We start from the raw sequence: 17,922 nt of genomic DNA, 5'->3' as shown, positions 1-17,922 counted from the left end.
GAACACTGGCTGTTCTTGCAGAAGACCCAGGTTCAAATCCCAGCACCCACATGGCAGCTAACAACTGTCCAAAACTCCAGTTCCAGGGGATCCGATGGCCTCTTCTGTCCTCCATGGGCATTTCACGACATGGGTGCACTTGCCTACATTCAGGCCATACACGCATATACATAAAATAAAAACAAAAAATAATAAAATATTTTTTAAAAAAAGGTCTAAACACAAATTGACTCAGTAGGTCCATATATATGTGAAATTGGGGGTATATGTATATACACGAAATTAGGGGGTAGTGAGAGAGGCTGCAGTTGCAGATAGGGGAAAGGATCTAAATTCTATCAATATATTGTATAAAATTCACAAAATTCAATAAAAAAGGGGAAAAAAGGTCTAAGTAAACATACAATCAGTTAAATGAAAGGAATTAGTGCATGTCTTGTAGTAATAACTCTTAACATTAATGGTCTCAGTTCCCCAGTGAAAAGACACAGACTGTCATACTGCATTAGAAAACAGGATTCATCTTTTTTCTGCCTTCAAGATACACACTTCACCATCTACAACAGACACTGTCTTAGGATAAAAGAATGGAAAAGGTCTTCTAAGCAAAGGAAACTAAGCAAACAAGCAGCCATAGCTGCTCAAAATAGACACCAAACCAAAACTAATCACAAGAGATAAAGTCACTTCATACTCATCAAAGTAACAAACTACCAAGAGGATATTACAATTCTAAACATCCCCCACCAAATACATCTAACCTCATAAAAGAGATACTTACTCGCTCTAAAACTACAGATTATCAGCAACCCAGTGATTGCGGATGATTCCAGTACCCCATTCTCACCAATAGACAGGTCATCTGGACAAAAACTAAATAGTGAAACATTGGAGTTAAATGTCATCATAAATGAGATGGATATAAGAGATATCTACAGAATAGCCAAGCACTAAAGAATACATGTCTTTTTCAGCAGCCCATGAAACTTTGTCCAAAATTGATAGCATATTAAGGCACAGAGCAAGACTCAACAAATAAAGAAAAATTGAAATAATAGCCTACATTCCATCCAAACATAGTGTAATGAAGCTACATAGCAACAGCAATAAAAACTTCAGAAAGTACACAAACTCATGGACACTAAACAACATACTATTGAATGATAATTGAGTCAGGGAAGAAACCAAAAAAGGAAATTTAAAAATCCCTAGAATTTAATGAAAGTGAAAACACAACATATAAAAATTGTTGGGACACAATGAAGGCAGTCCTAAAAAGAAAGCTTATAATGATGAGGGCCTACATAAAAATTTGAGAGCTCAGGGGGCTGGAGAGATGACTCAGCGGTTAAGAACACTGGTTATTCTTGCAGAAGACCCGGGTTCAAATCCCAGCACCCACGTGGCAGCTAATAACTGTTGTAACTCCAGTCCCAGGGGATCCGACAGCCTCTTCTGACCTCGTGGGCATTGCACGACATGGGCACACTTACCTACATGCAGGCAATACACGAATACACATAAAAAAATTAAATTAAAATTTTAAAAAAATTTGAGAGCTCAAATTAACATTAATGATACACTTAAAGACCTTGGAAAAACAACAGATGATACCTGAAATAGTAGACAGGGAGAGATAATCAAAATCAGGGCTGAAATTAATGAAATAAAATAGAAAAAAAGATAAAGAATCAATAAAACAGAATTGGTTTTTTTCAAAGTATTAGCAGGATTGACAACCCTTTAACCAAACCAGCCAAATAAAGAGCAAGAAAACCCAGATCAATAGCATTAGAGATGAAAGGGAGGTGTTAGTCTAGACACTGAGGAAATTTAGTAAATAATAAAGACATACTTAAATTTTTTATATTCCACTAAACTGGAAAATCTATTAAAAAAAATATTAGTTTCTAGGTGCATATGACCAACCAAAGGTAAACCAAGATGAAGTAAATTATTTCAGTGAACTCATAACAACCAATAAGATAGAAGCAGAAATAAAAATCTCCCAACTAAAAAATCCCAGGGCAAGATGGATTCAGCACAGAATTCTACCAGACCTTACCCGATGCTTCTCAGATTATTCTGTAAAACAGAAAAGGAAGGAACACTTCCAAAGTCTTTTTACAAATCCAGTATTATCCTGATATCAAAACTAGATAAAGACACCCCCCCAAAGCAGAATTATAGGACAGTCTCTCTGATGAACATAGATGCCAAAAATCTCAATAAAATACTTGCAAATCAAATTTAAGAATCTATCAAAAAGATCATCCACCATGATCAAGCTGGCCTCATACCAAAGATACAGGGATAGTCCAACATATGTAAATCAATAAATGTCATCCACCACATAGACTGAAGGACAGAAACCACATAATCATACTAGAACTAGAAAAGGCCTTTGACAAAATCTAACATTCTTTCATAATAAAAATCCTAGAGATTCTAGGAATATGGAGGACATATCTCATATAATAAAGCACATCATTTAAACAGAGAAAAACTTTTAGCATATTACACTAAAATCAGGAACAAGATAGTGATGTCCATCCTCTGTTCAGTATAGTGCTTGGAGTCTTAGCTAGATCAGTAAGACAAGAGAAGGGGGTAAGTGATGGATACAAGTAGGAAGGGAAGAAGTCGAAGTATCCCTGCTTGCAGATGGTATGATTCTATACACAAAAAGTCCTAAAGGCTCCACCAGAAAACTCCTAAACACTCCACCAGAACCCCCTAGAGCTGTTAAACACATTCCGCAAAGTAGCAGGACACAAAATTAATACACAAAAATTAGCTACCTTCCTGTATACCAATGACAAACGTACAGAGAAAAAGCTCAGGCCATTCCATAAATAGCCTAAAAAAATAATAATCTTGGTATAAATCTAACCAAGGAAACAAAATATTTGCGCAATGAAAACTTTAAGACACCAAAGAGAGAACTTGGAGAAGTTACTAGAAGATGGGAAGAGCTCCCATGTTCATGGATTGGTAGGATTAACATTTTGAAAAGGTCTGTACGCTGTCCTGGACTGCGCCGCCCCCTGCCACAGCCAGTTGCCCCCTTCCAAAGGCCCTTGCTGTGCAGGCCAGGTTGCCTCGACCCACTCTGCCCCCACTGTGGAAAGTTAACTTTGAAGAGGGGGAATGAGGGGAACATGGACATGAAGAGGATCCACTTGGAGCTGAGGAACTGGACCCCGGCAACTGTTCAAGAAGTTGTCTTGGACAATTGCAAATCAAATGGTGGACAAATTGAGGGGTTAACGGGTACATTTGTGAACTTAGAGTTCCTCGGTTTAATAAGTGTAGGCTTGATAACAGTTTCAATCTCCCCAAGCTACCTAGATTGAAAAAGCTTGAGCTCAGTGATAATAGAATCTTTGGAGGGCTGGATATACTAGCAGAAGAACTTCCAAATCTCACATACCTAAACCTAAGTGGGAATGAACTGAAAGATATCAGCACCTTGGAACCTTTGAAAAAGTTGGATTGTCTGAAAAGCCTGGATCTGTTTAACTGTGAGGTCACTAATCTGAATGATTACTGAGAGAGTGTCTTCAAACGCCTGCCTCAGCTGACCTACCTGGATGGCTATGACCGAGAGGACCAGGAAGCCCCTGACTCAGATGCAGAGGTGGATGGTGTGAAGAGGAGGATGAGGATGGTGAGGAGGAGGAGTTTGATGAAGAAGAGGATGAAGACGAAGCTGTAGAAGGAAAGATGATGAAGTCAGTGGGGAGGACAAAGAATTTGGACATGATGGAGAAGTTGATGAAGATGAGGAGGAAGAAGAGGAGGAAGAAAGTGGAAAAGGTGAAAAGAGAGAGAGAGAGTGATGATGGAGAAGACGATTAAGTCCCCAAACAACGTGCAGAGGCAGAACTGTTCTGTGTTGGTTGGACTGCTTATGGATTTGGTAGCTGTGGTACAAACTCCAGGATACCCACCCATCCAAAGAGCCAAGACTAGCTCCTGTGGCACTGTACTGTCTTCCATTCAGTCCCTCTTGGGGCTCCACCTCCAAGAAAAGTGTAAACGTTGATAGGTTTTCCTGTACGACTTGCTGTAGCCTGGATAGCTGTGATTGGTGAGTCAACCATCCATGGCTACCAGTTACACTGATATTGTAACATTTTTGCTTTCTGTACAACAATAAGAAAAAGCTTTTTAAATAAAATCTTAACATTTAAAAAAAAATCCATCTTACCAAAAGCAATCTACAGATTCAGTATAATCCCCATCAAAATTCCAAAGCAGTTCTTCACAAAAATTGGAAAAAATAATCTCAAAATCCATATGGAAACACAGAAGACCCGGGGTAGCCAAAACAGTCCTGAACAATAAAAACACTGTAGAGGTATCACCATCCCTGACTCTAAATTATGCTATGCAGCTATAGTAATAAAAACACCTTAGTACTGGCATGAAAGCAGAAGTGGGAGCCCAGATGGCAGCCCACCTTCCTATAGCCACCTGATTTTTGAAGAAGCGAAAAACACAGTAGAGAAAAGACCACCAACTTTTACCCAAAATTGTACAAGTCTATAAAAGAGATTCAAGTAATTAAAATAGATACCAATTTAGGGTTGGAGAGATGGCTCAGCGAATAAGAGCACTGGCTGCTCTTACAGATGACCAAGATTTGGGTCCCAGCACCCACATGGCAGCTAACAACCATCCATAACTCCAGTTCCAGGGGATCTGACACCCTCTTCTGACCTCTGTGAGCACTGCACAACATGGGTGCACTTACGTACATGACTGCAATACACTCATACACGTGAAATAAAAATTTTAAAAAATTGATACCAGTTTATAATAAACAAAAATTTCTTGTTTTATTTGGGAGGAGCCTTGTTTATTTGTTTGGGATTCCCCTTTTTTCTTTTTTTGTCTTTTTAAGATCTCTTTATGTAGCCCAGGCTCACCTGGAATTCATTGTGTACATCAGGCTGGCCTGGAACTCACTGTGTAGCCCAGTCTGAACTCATGGTTGTCTTCCCTGAGCATCTTGCGTGCTGGGATTATAGGTGTGCACCACCACACCTGGTCTCAAGAATTACAGATCTAATCTGCTTTTGAAAACAAAGGTTTGGGAAACTGTCACAGCCTGTCATTTAGTGAATATTTCCTTCTGTTTCTTTGCAGAGAGTAATGACTAGGTTATCAGCTTGGGGAATTCATACTAAGTAGTCACTTCACTTTTTAAGCTAGAATTTTTAAGTATGTATTTATTTGACTGTTCAGATTCTCTCTGTGTGTGTGTGTGTGTGTGTGTGTGTGTGTGCACTACTATCTAATGAGGATAATTTAAGAAGGTAGCTTAGGACTGAAGATGTAGTTCAGTTGGTAGAGTGCTTACCTAACATGCATGAAGCCCTGAATTTGATCCTTGGCACTGCATAAACCAGGCATAGTGGTACATGCCTACAGTCTCAGCACTCTGGGCTAGGGGTAGGAGGATAGAAGTTTAAGGTCATTCTCAACTACAGAGCAAGTTCTAGGCCACCCTAGGCTACATGAGACCTTGCCTCAGAATATCGAAATAAAAAGCAAGCAAACAAAAAGAAGTTAACTTAAATTCTGTAGTGCTATAGCAGTTGTTTTATAGAATATCTGATGTCCTAGTAAGATGTCTGAAGGCTAAAAAGGGGGTGACCTAATGGTCCCATAAATGTTGAAGCTAAAAGTTTGACATTTAATGGATAGGATTCTGTTAACATAGGCACATCATATGCATAGTCCACAGTGAATGGGATGCTGAGCACGTCTAGATGAGGAACCAGCACATGCCTTTGACAATAATGGACCAATAAAATGCTGCCAAGGATGTAGACAGAATTACTACAAATTGCAGTGAAGGCAGAGAATGTTTCTTTAGGTCCTTCATAAAACCCACATCAGAGCAACGTATTTGAAAACCATGAAAGCCATGCTGAAAGTCACGAGAAGACGTGCCTGCCTGTCCTTCTTTAATACATTATTTTTATTTTGTATGTTTGAGTGCATTGCCTGCATGCATGTAAGTGCACCCATGTCATGCAGTGCCTGCAAAGGTCCGAAGAGGGTGTTGTATCTCCTGGAACTGCAATTATGGATGGTTGTTAGCCACCATGTGGGTGCTGGGAATCGAACCCAGGTCCTCTGCAAGAGCAACCAGTGCTCTTTACCACGAGCCATCTCTCCAGCCCTACCTGGCCTGTCCTTCTACAAGCCCTGTCTCCTATAACTCTGAAGACACCCTGGAAAGTAGAATCATCTGTCTGATTCAAGATAAACAAGCCACAAAGAAGTCTTTGACACTGATGACACCACAGGCAACACAGTGGCTGGTCTAATAGAAAGAAGACACCAGAGGTTCTTCATAGAGTTAGAGTGACCATGACCACAGACCAGGCATGGCCAGGTGACTAGTTCTAAATACGACATGTTTTCTCATCGTTAAAAAAAAAAAAAAAAACAGGCAGAAGAAATGGAACAAATAGAAAGGAACAGAAAGTAAACAAGACAAGAAAAAGGAAATACTCAGCACGGAGACAAGTACTGATTGACACCAGGGAGCTTTCCTGAATCTTGACCTTGGCCCTAACCAGGAAGGATGGAATCATGCAGTATCCTTCCATAAAACTAAGGTTGTTCAGTGACGTCAACTGTCTGGAACAAAGCCAACAATCTAGAAGGAAGCAGTAAAAGCCCTGAACAACTACAGTAACTTCAGAGTTCACGAAGTAAGGGCCCCTGCCTGTTAGCCAAGGCTTTGCTCAGCAAGAATTTCTCTTAACACAGTTTTAACAAGCACTGGCTTTACTTCCCAGCTCACAGCAAACCTGAAACACTGTTTAAGGAAACTGGTGTACTCTGAGCTCCCTTGCTAAATTTATATGTGCTGAAAACATCACGACATCACAGTTTGGAAATGAGAAAGAAAAAAAATAGAACTAAAAATCAGAAACTCAAATAGTAGTGTGGGACCGAAATACTTGTAAAGCTGTGCTGCCTTCCTTATTTGTGCCCAGAACGTGATACACGGAAACCGATGATTTCAACCACTGTCTATCTCAGAGTGGACTTCTGACTGTGATCCCTCTGACTCATACAGTTCTGAAGAAGACTCTGCCATTGATATCTCTCTCTCCCTCCCTCCATCCTTCCCTTCCTCCTTCCCTCTCTCTCCTACTCCCTTCCCCTCCCCTCCCCTCCCCTCCCTTCTTCTCCTCTACTCTCTCCTTTCTCCACTTTCTTCTGTGTGCCCACCTGGGAAATAAAGAGGTTATGGCAGGTACTAAGGGGAATCATTTTAGATCTTTGCTGATGCCATGTGCTTAGTTCATTTTGGGTTCAGAAGATTAGAATATTAATCTGCTAGGCCTACCATAACAAAATGACACAAAATACATTGCTTAAATCATAGAAAATGTCCCCACTGTCTGGGAAGCTGAACGTCCAAGATGAAAGTGTTGGTAAAGTTGGTTTCTTCTGAGGCTTTTCACCTTGGTTGCACATGGCCAACTTCTGAGTGTCCTCACATGGCTTTTCTGTGTCCCAGCTCATTCTTGGTATCTCTCCTCTTATAAGGACACTAACCATACTGGATTAAGGTCCCACCCTTATGACTTCATTGAACCTTAACTCTTCAGGGCCCTATCTCCAGAAATAGTCACATTGGGGGTTAGGAATATACACTCCTCCATAAGAGAGAGTAACCCATATATGACTGGCATGTGTTTCTTTGGTTGATGGGGCAGGATTCTGGGAATTCATCTCTGTAATCAACACACCGTTCAAATCTATCTGCATGGCCTCTTCTGGCAGCAGCCTGCCATCCTTCTCCATGATTGCCCATCCTTTTTGGCCCAAATACTCCTAACATCCACATACCTCCATGTTCTCACTTGTTGCAATTTTTCTCACTCTTTGTCAAGGTCAAAGGCTAGAACAAATTTGAGACATCTTTGAAGTCTAGGAACCCTAATAGCTATATATTATTATCTTAACTGCAGTTTTCAAAACTGAGGTTCTGATTGGAACTTTGGCTCTGCCGGTAAGTACCTCCTGTGTGTCCTCTCCGGATGGAACTGCACTGGCCTTTCAGGTATCATCTTTGTTAAATGTCTCAACTTTCACAAGATTATTTAATCTTACCCCAATTCATTCCCAGTTCTAGTCAGGGACTGAAACCTTGTGAACCTGGGATGTTGCTCAAAAGCCCAACTTAAAAAAGAAAAAAAAGCTAAATAAGCAAAACCTCAATGCTATGGAGTAGTGCCTTGAAGGACATGCAGCTCAAGTGTTCGTTTCCTTTAGATAAGCTCTTCTCCAAAGATGGAGGCATCAGTCTGTGTCTGTCAGTCCGAGATTTATGATAGCCAGTTTACTTCTAAGAAAAACCATCAACTGGCCAGTGATTTTTCCTAACTTATATTACCCATGGGGCAATGTTGTCCTGTTTTGTAACTTGACGTGCTTTCCGAAGAAAGAAGAGGAACCTGTGTGTCTTAATGGGCTAGCCTGTCAGTACATAGGCAGTGTCCATGCCAGTTAGAGAGTGGATCAAGAGCCCCACTCTGTGGTATAGGGAGAAACTGATGGTTGAAATATAGGTTAAGGTGAGAGACGACTCTAAATTGATACAGAATTTAGCATTTAAACTGAATGTATAACTATACATCTGTTGATCAATGTAGGACCAACACTTTTGTGGGGTTTTGGTTTGCTGATGGTATTGCACTTTGTCTAAGACAAATCATACTCATAAAGTCACAGTGGATTTGCGACTGTTTCCAGGTTTGTTTTCATGAGAGGAGAACACAGAGCACTGCCTGTGAGCAAAGTCCTGTATTCAGTCATTTGCTCTCCTGTCCCTGGGCCTCCGGCACCATTTCCATCAGCAGTTTGGATCTGGGATTTTCAGATTATCCACTTTACTGTGTTACATGCATGTAACTCATTAATTTTTATAAATGCAAATGTCCCTAGTGTGCCCTGCCTCCCAGCATTTGCTCCTTTGTGTCACCCCTTCCCCACACTGCAGACAGGCCTGTGAATTTCTTCAGACAGTAGAATGGGAGGACATGGGCTTGCACTCCCATGGTTATGTTATAGGAGCTGTCTATAGCACCAGCTTTAGAGCATCAGTTCTCGTTCGAGAAAAATGATAGGTTTTCATTCTATTTTAATAAATTTTGCATGCTTGCCCTTTAAAAAAAGGTGGGAGAGGGGCTGGAGAGATGGCTCAGTGGTTAAGAGCACTGGTTGTTCTTGCAGAAGACCTGGGTTCGAATCACTGCACCCACATGGCAGCTAACAGTTGTCTGTAACTCCAGTCTCAGGGGATCCAATAGCTTCTTCTGACCTCCTTGGGCTTTTCACAACACGGGTGCACTTACCTACATTCAGGCAATACATACATACACATAAAATAAAAATAATAATTTTTTAATTAAAAAAAAAAGGTGGGAGAACATTGATTCCAGTTGGAGAGACAGGCTATTCTGATGCTGGGTAGGGGTATTGGTAAGTATCAGGAACTAAGGGACATGCCAAGAGCTAGAGTGAGGTCCATGGTGAAGCAAGACTGTCCTGAGTCAAGTCTAGAGAGGTAGCCTTACCTTTAAGGGCTGAATCACACATGCTAAAGATGATGGATTTGGGGCTGGAGAGATGGCTCAGCAGTTAAGAGTGCTGACTGCTCTTCCAGAGGACCCAACACCCACATAGTGGCTAACAATCATCTGTAACTCCAGTTCCAGGGAACCTGATGCCCGCTTCTGGCCTCCATGGGCATTGCATGCACAGGTGCACTTACATGCAGGCACGACGCTTATACATATAACATTTAAAAATTTTTAAAAGATGGATTTTTTTCCAAGTGATATTGGGAAACACCTGTTTGGTGTGAGCTGCTGAGTCAGTTAGGCTTGTATTCTTGTGGGACAACAAAATGAAATGCTAAGTTGATATTTAGACATAAATTTAGGAATAAAAAGTTTTCTGAATGAGAAGACTTTCAAATTTTGGAGTCAGTGCCAAACTGAAGGTTTTCAAACCACAGTAAAACACCCAGAAAGAGCATGTAGAGAGAAGGTTGACAGCTGAATGCCTGGGCGCTCTGTGTCAATACTGAAGTGGGGAGGAGGACTTGTCAGAAGACAGCGGCTAGTGGTAGACAGGGAGATAGATGTACTCTCAGATTTCAAGAGTACTGAAGGCCATTGAAAGGTTAAACTTCAAGAACACATTCCTGTTAGGGAAGGCGCAGTCTTGAGTGTAATGAGCTTGCTTTCATATCTGTTTACTGATTTATAGTTTTAATTATCAAATCATATAAATTATATGTTTCATAAAAGTTTATTTAGATGAATGTACATGTGCACCTGGTTCTTGTGTAGGAATTACTAAAGACAACTAGGCAAGCTTTATATGCATGTAGGCTTTAAGTGGTTTTCCATTGGGATGAAATTTTACTGATGTGTTTTTATTGTTTATTTCATTTTTTAAAGATTGTGATAAAACACACATACCCTAACGTTTACCATTTTGATCATTATAAGTATGCAGTTTAGTTGCACTGAAGGCCTTTGCATGAGTGCCTCTACTTTAAAACGTTTTTTGTCTTCTCTAACTAAAGCTCTGCACCAATTAGATCCACTTCCCAGCCCCCTCCTCATAACCCTGGGCAGCATTGTTCTGCATTATGTCTTCATGAATTGAACTCCTGTGATGAGTGGAGTCATGTAGTATTGGATCTTCTACGATTGGTTTATTTCATTCAGTACAGTGTCCTCATCCATGCTGTGTGTGTCAGAATTCCCATCTATTTCTGAGTGGAACGATACACCATCATATGGATAAGTCACATTAGTTTATCCACTCATCCATTTGAACTCTGCTTTCAGTTCCCTTAGGTATGCGGCATATATTCAGATCATATGCTAATTCTCTTAATTATTTTAGAAATACGGGTTACCATGATACTGTATTATTTTCCATAGTATCTTCCCGTTTGTCATCCCCATCAAGTGTCAATGGCTTCTAACCTCCACACATCCAATACTTACTCTCTTCCATGTCTGATGTGTCTTGTTCTATTCGCTTGATAGCAGTCATCCTAATGAATATGAAATGGTTGAAGATTTGATTTGTGTTTCCCTAGCTAATAATGCTGAGCATCTTTTCATGCCTTTGGGACTGTTACATCTTTAGAGAAATGTTGCTTCTAAAGGCACTAATTTTAGATTTTATTCTGACAACACATCTTGACATAGTTGGGTGTTTTTGTTTTTTGAAATATTGCCAGTTCTTGGATCTTCTACTTTTCTTGAGCAAATTGCTGGATTTTGATTTTGAATCTAACATCTATGCAGAATGCATAAAGGGAAAAAATACCAAATCATCTTTCCTTTCTGGTCATTAAGAGTTATTGAATATAGTTTTGGGTTTTTTGAGGGGGAGGGGTCTTTTTGAGACAGGGTCTCCCTGTAGCCCCAGCTGGTCCTGGAACTCACTATGTAGACCAGGCTGGCCTTGAACTCACAGAGATCCGCCTGCCTCTGCCTCCTGAGTGCTGGGATTAAAGGCATGCACACCACGCCTGGCCATACTATATTTTAAGATTTTAAAAATTTTATTCTTATTTTATAGCCAGGTGTGGTGGTACACACCTTTAAGCCCAGCACTTGGGAGGCAGAGGCAGGTAGCTCTGTGAGTTTAAGGCTAGCCTGGTCTACATAGTGAGTTCCTGGCCAACTGGGGCTATAGGAAGACCCTGTCTCAAAAAGACCAAAAATATTTTTAAACATTTTGTTATGCGTATATGTGTGTAAGTGCACCAGGGTCGTGCAGTGCCCATGGAGGACAGAAGAGGGCATCAGATTCCCTGGAACTGGAGTTACAGATGATTCTGTTTTCTTTAACAGTTGTTTCGAGAAGTACTGATAATGAAGATCTTGAACCATCCTAATATAGGTATGCAATTTATATATATAACTTATATATTATGTATATTATGTTATAATTATATAATAATTTTATATATAATAAATGATAAGACATTTCCCTTAATTTGAGGACATTTGAACACATACAATTTTATGGATGTTTTATATAAATAGAAGACAAGTGAAAATTTGGGGAAAGTGATACTTTGAAGGTTATACTGAAGGTGACAAGTAACTATTTTTCTACTACTTTGGTAGTTTGGGGGCACCACACACACAATTGATACATATTAGAGTTAATGCATACAAATTTGCTACTTATAGAAAAGAGTTACATATATTTTACTAATAGTCATTTGAGTTTGATTGTATAAACAAAATAACTTCGAATTTTGAAGAAAGTGTCAGTTTCAATTTTTACCAAATTTGTTTTAGTAAGTTTTGATTTCCCCCATTTTTATAAATAAACTTACTGTTCATATTATTTTTGTATAAAAAAATCTCTTGATCCTAAGTAGAAAAAAAAATCATTTTTAAAAAAAAAATCTTAAACCTATGTTTTTTGCACATTTGAAGATTTTATCTGTATCTAGCCATTGATGTGGACATCTGCAGTGAATATTTGCCACTGTCTAAGTCTAAACCAGGTTTTTACTAGAAATTTATAATATCACATAAACAGAAGTTTTATTTTTATACCACACATTAGCATTTTATGAAACATCTTTATAGCAGTCTTTAGTTTTCATTAAAATTCTGCTTTTCTGATTTTAAGGTTTCCTTTTTATTTTCTTATTCTAACTACAAAGGCTATTTTTTTTATCTCATAAACTGTTTTAACTCACAAATTTGGTTCCAAATGACTGAGAAGTTGGTAAGTAGTTTCCTTCCATAGGAATAGTAACTGGAGAGACTTTTTGATTTTGACTTTATAATTAATCATGTCAGCAAGCACTCCAGTTTTCCACTGGTTTACTGTTACTAAGATTTACTGAAAGCTCACCATATCATGCGAACAGTTGTAGACTTAAGTTTCTTCTCTCTTCAGTGAAACTATTTGAAGTCATTGAAACAGAGAAGACACTCTATTTGGTCATGGAGTACGCGAGTGGGGGTAAGGACAAGTGGGCCTGGGAGTCCTCTGTGATGGGACCTGTCATTGCTGCCTGACATTTCCTTGTGACTTTTATGTCTTCAGTATTAGTCTATAGCTTTATTAAAACACCCTTTGGTTATATCTTAACAAAAATTCAATGTTTGCTATCAAGACCTTTTGAGTCTAATTACAAGTAAAGTTTTTGACTTATTTAAAAATTACTTAGGGACTTTTTTAAACTCCAGATTTGTTTTGTCACTTTCGAATGTTTTAATTTGCTTCTTTTAATATTAAAATAATATAGTTGATTTGGAACTCTTGTGTATCAAAAGGAAATCCCAAATGCAGAATGTACTTTAAAATATCCATAGTAAAAGCATGTTCAAGGTCAGATATTTAAGTGATTCTTCGTATATGACAGATCTTTAATATATATACATTGCCAAGATAATCCATAAATGTTTTAATTTAAGCAACTATTGATTTGATCTGTACATTTCATAAGTCAAGACTGAGTTGACAGGGAGATAAGATACAATGTATATTTTGACTAAGACTGATTTTTTTTAATGCTGAATGTATAATTGTCACTTTTTTCTCTTAAATGGATTCTTGGCTCAAAATTATTGTTCTATTGGGACTTTTTAGAAAGATATTTAAATTGTATAGAGTTAAATCATTTAAAGAGTAAAAAGAAAAATTCTTAAGACGCATATACTTAAGAGGCATTCAAAAAATACAGAGAATTTGCCGGGCGTGGTAGTGCACGCCTTTAATCCCAGCACTCAGGAGGCAGAGGCAGGCAGATCCTTGTGAGTTCAAGGCCAGCCTGGTCTACATAGTGAGTTCGGGTCAGCTGGGACTACAGGGAGACACTGTCTCAAAAAGACAGAAAAAAAAAACCAAAAAAAACAGAATTTAAGCAATTGAAAAATGAAAGGAAACAAATTATTCAACTGATTTATTAACTTTTTACTAATCAGTAGAAAAAATTGGTGCTGAACTTAGCACTGAGCCTTTCATTTAAGAAAAGTTACAGGTTTTCGTGGCCAGGCAGATTTATGTGAAGCAGAATGAAGGATTTGTTTCATCTACAGCTCTGAGTTACATATTGTATACGGCTTCTCAGCTTTCTAAACGTTTTATTTTAAATACTGAACAAATATAATTGCTTTGTAAGTTGTTTATGCAGATTAAATATTTTAGTAAATTTGTTTTCTCCAAATTATTTTTCCACCCTGAAAAGATTTCAGTGTAGGTTTTTTGTTTTGTTTCTTCATTCGTTTTTGTGGTGCTAAGGATTGAACCCAGGGCCTGTGCTTGCTGGACAAGGACTCTACCACAGAGCTGCATTCACAGCCCATCGATGTAGGTTCTTTGAGTGGAAAACCAAGACTTTTTTGTCTATTACTACATGATTTAAACTTGTAAATAGCCATATGAACTTGCTTAAAATGTAGATCTGTAATAAAACCTGTAAATATCACATAATTAGCTATTTTTAAATCCTTTAGTTAAATTTCCAAACAAATCTGATCTGTCAGGATGGGAGCCCTGAATGGTCCTTTTAGTTCAGTTAAGCTCGTCTATATTTGTTTGTTTTGTTTCCCCCCCTTGCAGTGAACTCTAAAGTACAGAGAAAGTGTTAGGTATGCTTTGACAGAAGAAACGGGGCCACTAAGAACCAGTGGGTAGCTTTTGTGAAGGTCCACACAGGGCTATGCATATGTGAGCTGATTCCAGTGTTGATGCCAAGTACAGTCAACTCTGGTAGTGCTGAGGAAGGAAAGGTGTCGGGGCTGGAGAAGCAGTGGAAGAGCAGTAAGGGGTAGAGAGATGGGCCCCGATCTGTGTACAGAGAAGAAACAAACAGCAAAACAAAAGAAAAACCAGCCCAAACTGGCTGGTCCTTCACTCCACTCTAGTTCTGGAGGACGGATAGTTTTCTTTGGGTCTCACAAAGCATTGATTCTGTTAGCAAAACAATGTGGTTCTGTGGAATGCATCTAGAACCTTTTTCTTACCCCTATAATCTATGAATGGCAAGGCAAGTCTGGGAAGTAAAACACTGAAATTTTCCTCTGAAGTCTTAAAGCCAGTTTAAAATTGACTGTGATACACACAGTAGAAATTTCAAGCGAACAGACAGTTGCCCCTTTGCCAGGTGTCAGGCAGTGGGTTCTGGTTCACTTCCGATGGGGCAAGAATCTTCAGTGACTAGAAAGCCAAAGAATTCCTTATGGCTTTGAATCATGTTTAATTTAAAAATCCCTGTGAAAGGTAGGTGTCAGAGCTAGACTAGTATGGTATTCACTGCTTTCTTTGTTCTCACACAGTACTTATTAACTGCTAAGAGCAATTGTCTGGGTGCTGAGAACATGTGAGGTAGAGTTAGCCTTCAAGATTACATTGTAGTTAGTGAAGCAAAGAGTTCACAAACCCTGTGATAAGTGAAGGGCTGGGTCATGCAAATACATGGGCCTTGAGCATCCTAGGCAAACTCTTAAGAGGAGAGCCAGTGCTTGAACTCTTATGTGTATCTTTCCCAGCCTAAACTCATGTGCCTAGAGTTAATACTAAGATGGGTTGACTGGAATTAATATATACCTAAATGAACCTCCCTGATGAGCCAACTAGAGCATCCATTCATGTCTCTGTTCTCATCCCATTCATCATTTCACTCTACTCCATAAAATGCACTGTTCAGCACCATAGATTTGTTAGTTTCATCTGACATACATCCATTGCATATTTAATTTTTAATATTTTGCTTCTATTGTAGAGTTAATATTGCATATACATAAGTAATATACCTATGTACTTAAGTATAAGTATCATTTATTGAGTGCTTACTATATGCCAGTCACTGTGCCCAACACATGCATTGCTTCATGCAGTCCTCACAGCAGCCTTGTGAGTAGACTGGAGGCAGAAACAGAGTCTTAATGGGGTTAAAAAGTCCTTCTGCTGTCTCCTAGTAGGAATACACCAAGATTCATGCCAAAACTGCTTCGGTTCTAAAGCCTGAGCTTTGAACTACTTTGCTATACTGTATAAGAGCTTTAAAATCATTCTTTGAGCTTTTAGTCTGCATGTATATCTATACGATACAAACTATAAGAACACAGAAAATAAATTTCTCTCTTACATTGAGGTAATATTTTAAGATTATAACTGAAGACTAATTTTTTAAACTATTACTGACTAGAGAAAAAATTTGAAACTTATGTATGGATCCAATAGAAAATTTCAATACCATCTAGTTATTTTTCTTCACTTCAGCACATAATTATTGCCCACTTTGTGCTCTTGTGGAGGTGAGGGTACAGTCAAGCACAGGCATGATGTCATGATGTTGTGTAGTTGGCAGTTCATTTGGGGGAGCAGAGCTGTGTGCAAGGGTGATTCAGTTCTGTGTCATTTATGGTTAACTGCCAGAATATGCAAAGACAGCAAGGAGATGCAGATCAGAGTGTAGTAAAGAAGTCAGTGCAATGGAAGTGAGACAGCGTCCAGCCAAGACCATGTGTCTATAGAACTGAAAAGAGAGCCAGTGGATGACTATTGTGTTTGTAACGGAGGAGCCAGAGCCGAACGTGGCTCAGACTGCCCTTTATTAGGACGGGGATAGAGTCGACTATATTTTTTATGTAATGCATTAAAGTAGAGAACAAGCTTCTTGGTTATTTTTATGACTTATTTTTTAGGAGTTTTGCTAAATCATAAGTTGCTGCAGATTCTCAATTCTACATGTAATTTTTCCTATTTTTTTCTGTTCGTGTGTTAAGTTTGTGATTTATATAAACATAGCAGAAAATTGTGGGCCAAGGGTTTCTTGAAAAGCAAGGCAAAAACTTGACGTTGCATATATTGTTAACCAAAGTCAATGTCTCTTTTACTACCTGCTCTGCCTTTCTGATTCAGGTGAAGTATTTGATTACTTAGTTGCCCACGGAAGAATGAAAGAGAAAGAGGCCCGTGCAAAATTTAGGCAGGTATGGAAAGTGGTTTTCAACTCTGTTTTGCTGATATTTTTAGTGATGTGCAATGGACAGTGTCGCAGTGACCGTGAGAGTACGTGACCCTTTGAAATGAACAATTCCTCCTTCCTTTCACTTTCTAAGAATGGAAAACTCCTGGGAAAGAAACTGATTTTTTTCCTGAATTTCATTTTATAATAGTTTAAGATGCTTATTGTTAGATGTCCATAAAGAGTAAGTTTTATAAGTTAGACTCTCTTTAATTCTGAGTCTTAGAAACTCAGACCAGACTGAGAGAAGAAATATTTAACCCTTTGATGCCTGTGTCCAGCCATTGCTATCAGGCGTTAGAGATTTATGTATGCATTGCATATGTATACTGGTTAAAGAAGTTGATATATTCTTTTCCTTTATAGTTAAATACATATTGATATTAAAACTCATTTCAGACCTAAAGAATACAGTTGGTTTTATTTAGCCTCACAGGCAAGGAGGACTGGTAAGATGTTCACATTTCCAGTTTAACTTCGACGTGACTTACTATAGGATGACAAAATAAGAAAACGTCATTTAAATCCATCTAGAATTTCACTCTGAATTTTTGCAACTCAAGTAATTAAGCATGCTTTGTAAATTACTTTAGAGATGATTAGTAAATTGTGAATTATCCATAAATTGTACTAGTCAGGCTTCAGCAGACAGTATGTTATATCGTAGACTTTCCTTCTGTGTGTTAAGAGTTTTCATCTTAAAGTAGTTCAGCACCTCTTCTGTAAGCATTACACTGATTGTGAGATTAGAAAGATTCTGTGCTTGCTCAGTTTGGGAAACTTGGAATGCTTGCATAAGAGCTTCCTCTAAGATAGTTTTCCATGTATCTTAACATATTAAACAATCAGAGAAA

General features: G+C 38.6%; 1 protein-coding gene and 1 pseudogene across 3 annotated transcripts in view; both read left to right on the top strand.

Moving 5' to 3' along the window:
* Positions 1-17,922, top strand: part of Mark1 (microtubule affinity regulating kinase 1) — a 134,413-nt gene that overhangs the window by 68,573 nt on the left and 47,918 nt on the right. For all 3 annotated transcript variants that reach the window (XM_008823761.3, XM_008823762.3, XM_029559006.1), the window contains exons 4-6: positions 11,922-11,970; positions 12,991-13,056; positions 16,963-17,033. In XM_008823761.3, coding sequence (XP_008821983.1) covers positions 11,922-11,970; positions 12,991-13,056; positions 16,963-17,033 — 186 coding nt within the window. The remainder of the gene's footprint in view (positions 1-11,921; positions 11,971-12,990; positions 13,057-16,962; positions 17,034-17,922) is intronic.
* LOC103726283 lies at positions 2,974-4,312 on the top strand (annotated as a pseudogene).

The sequence above is a fragment of the Nannospalax galili genome, unplaced genomic scaffold (assembly GCF_000622305.1).
Source record: "Nannospalax galili isolate Female #2095 unplaced genomic scaffold, S.galili_v1.0 scaffold368, whole genome shotgun sequence".
NCBI lineage: Eukaryota > Metazoa > Chordata > Mammalia > Rodentia > Spalacidae > Nannospalax > Nannospalax galili.
This window is presented reverse-complemented; position numbering and strand designations above follow the sequence as displayed.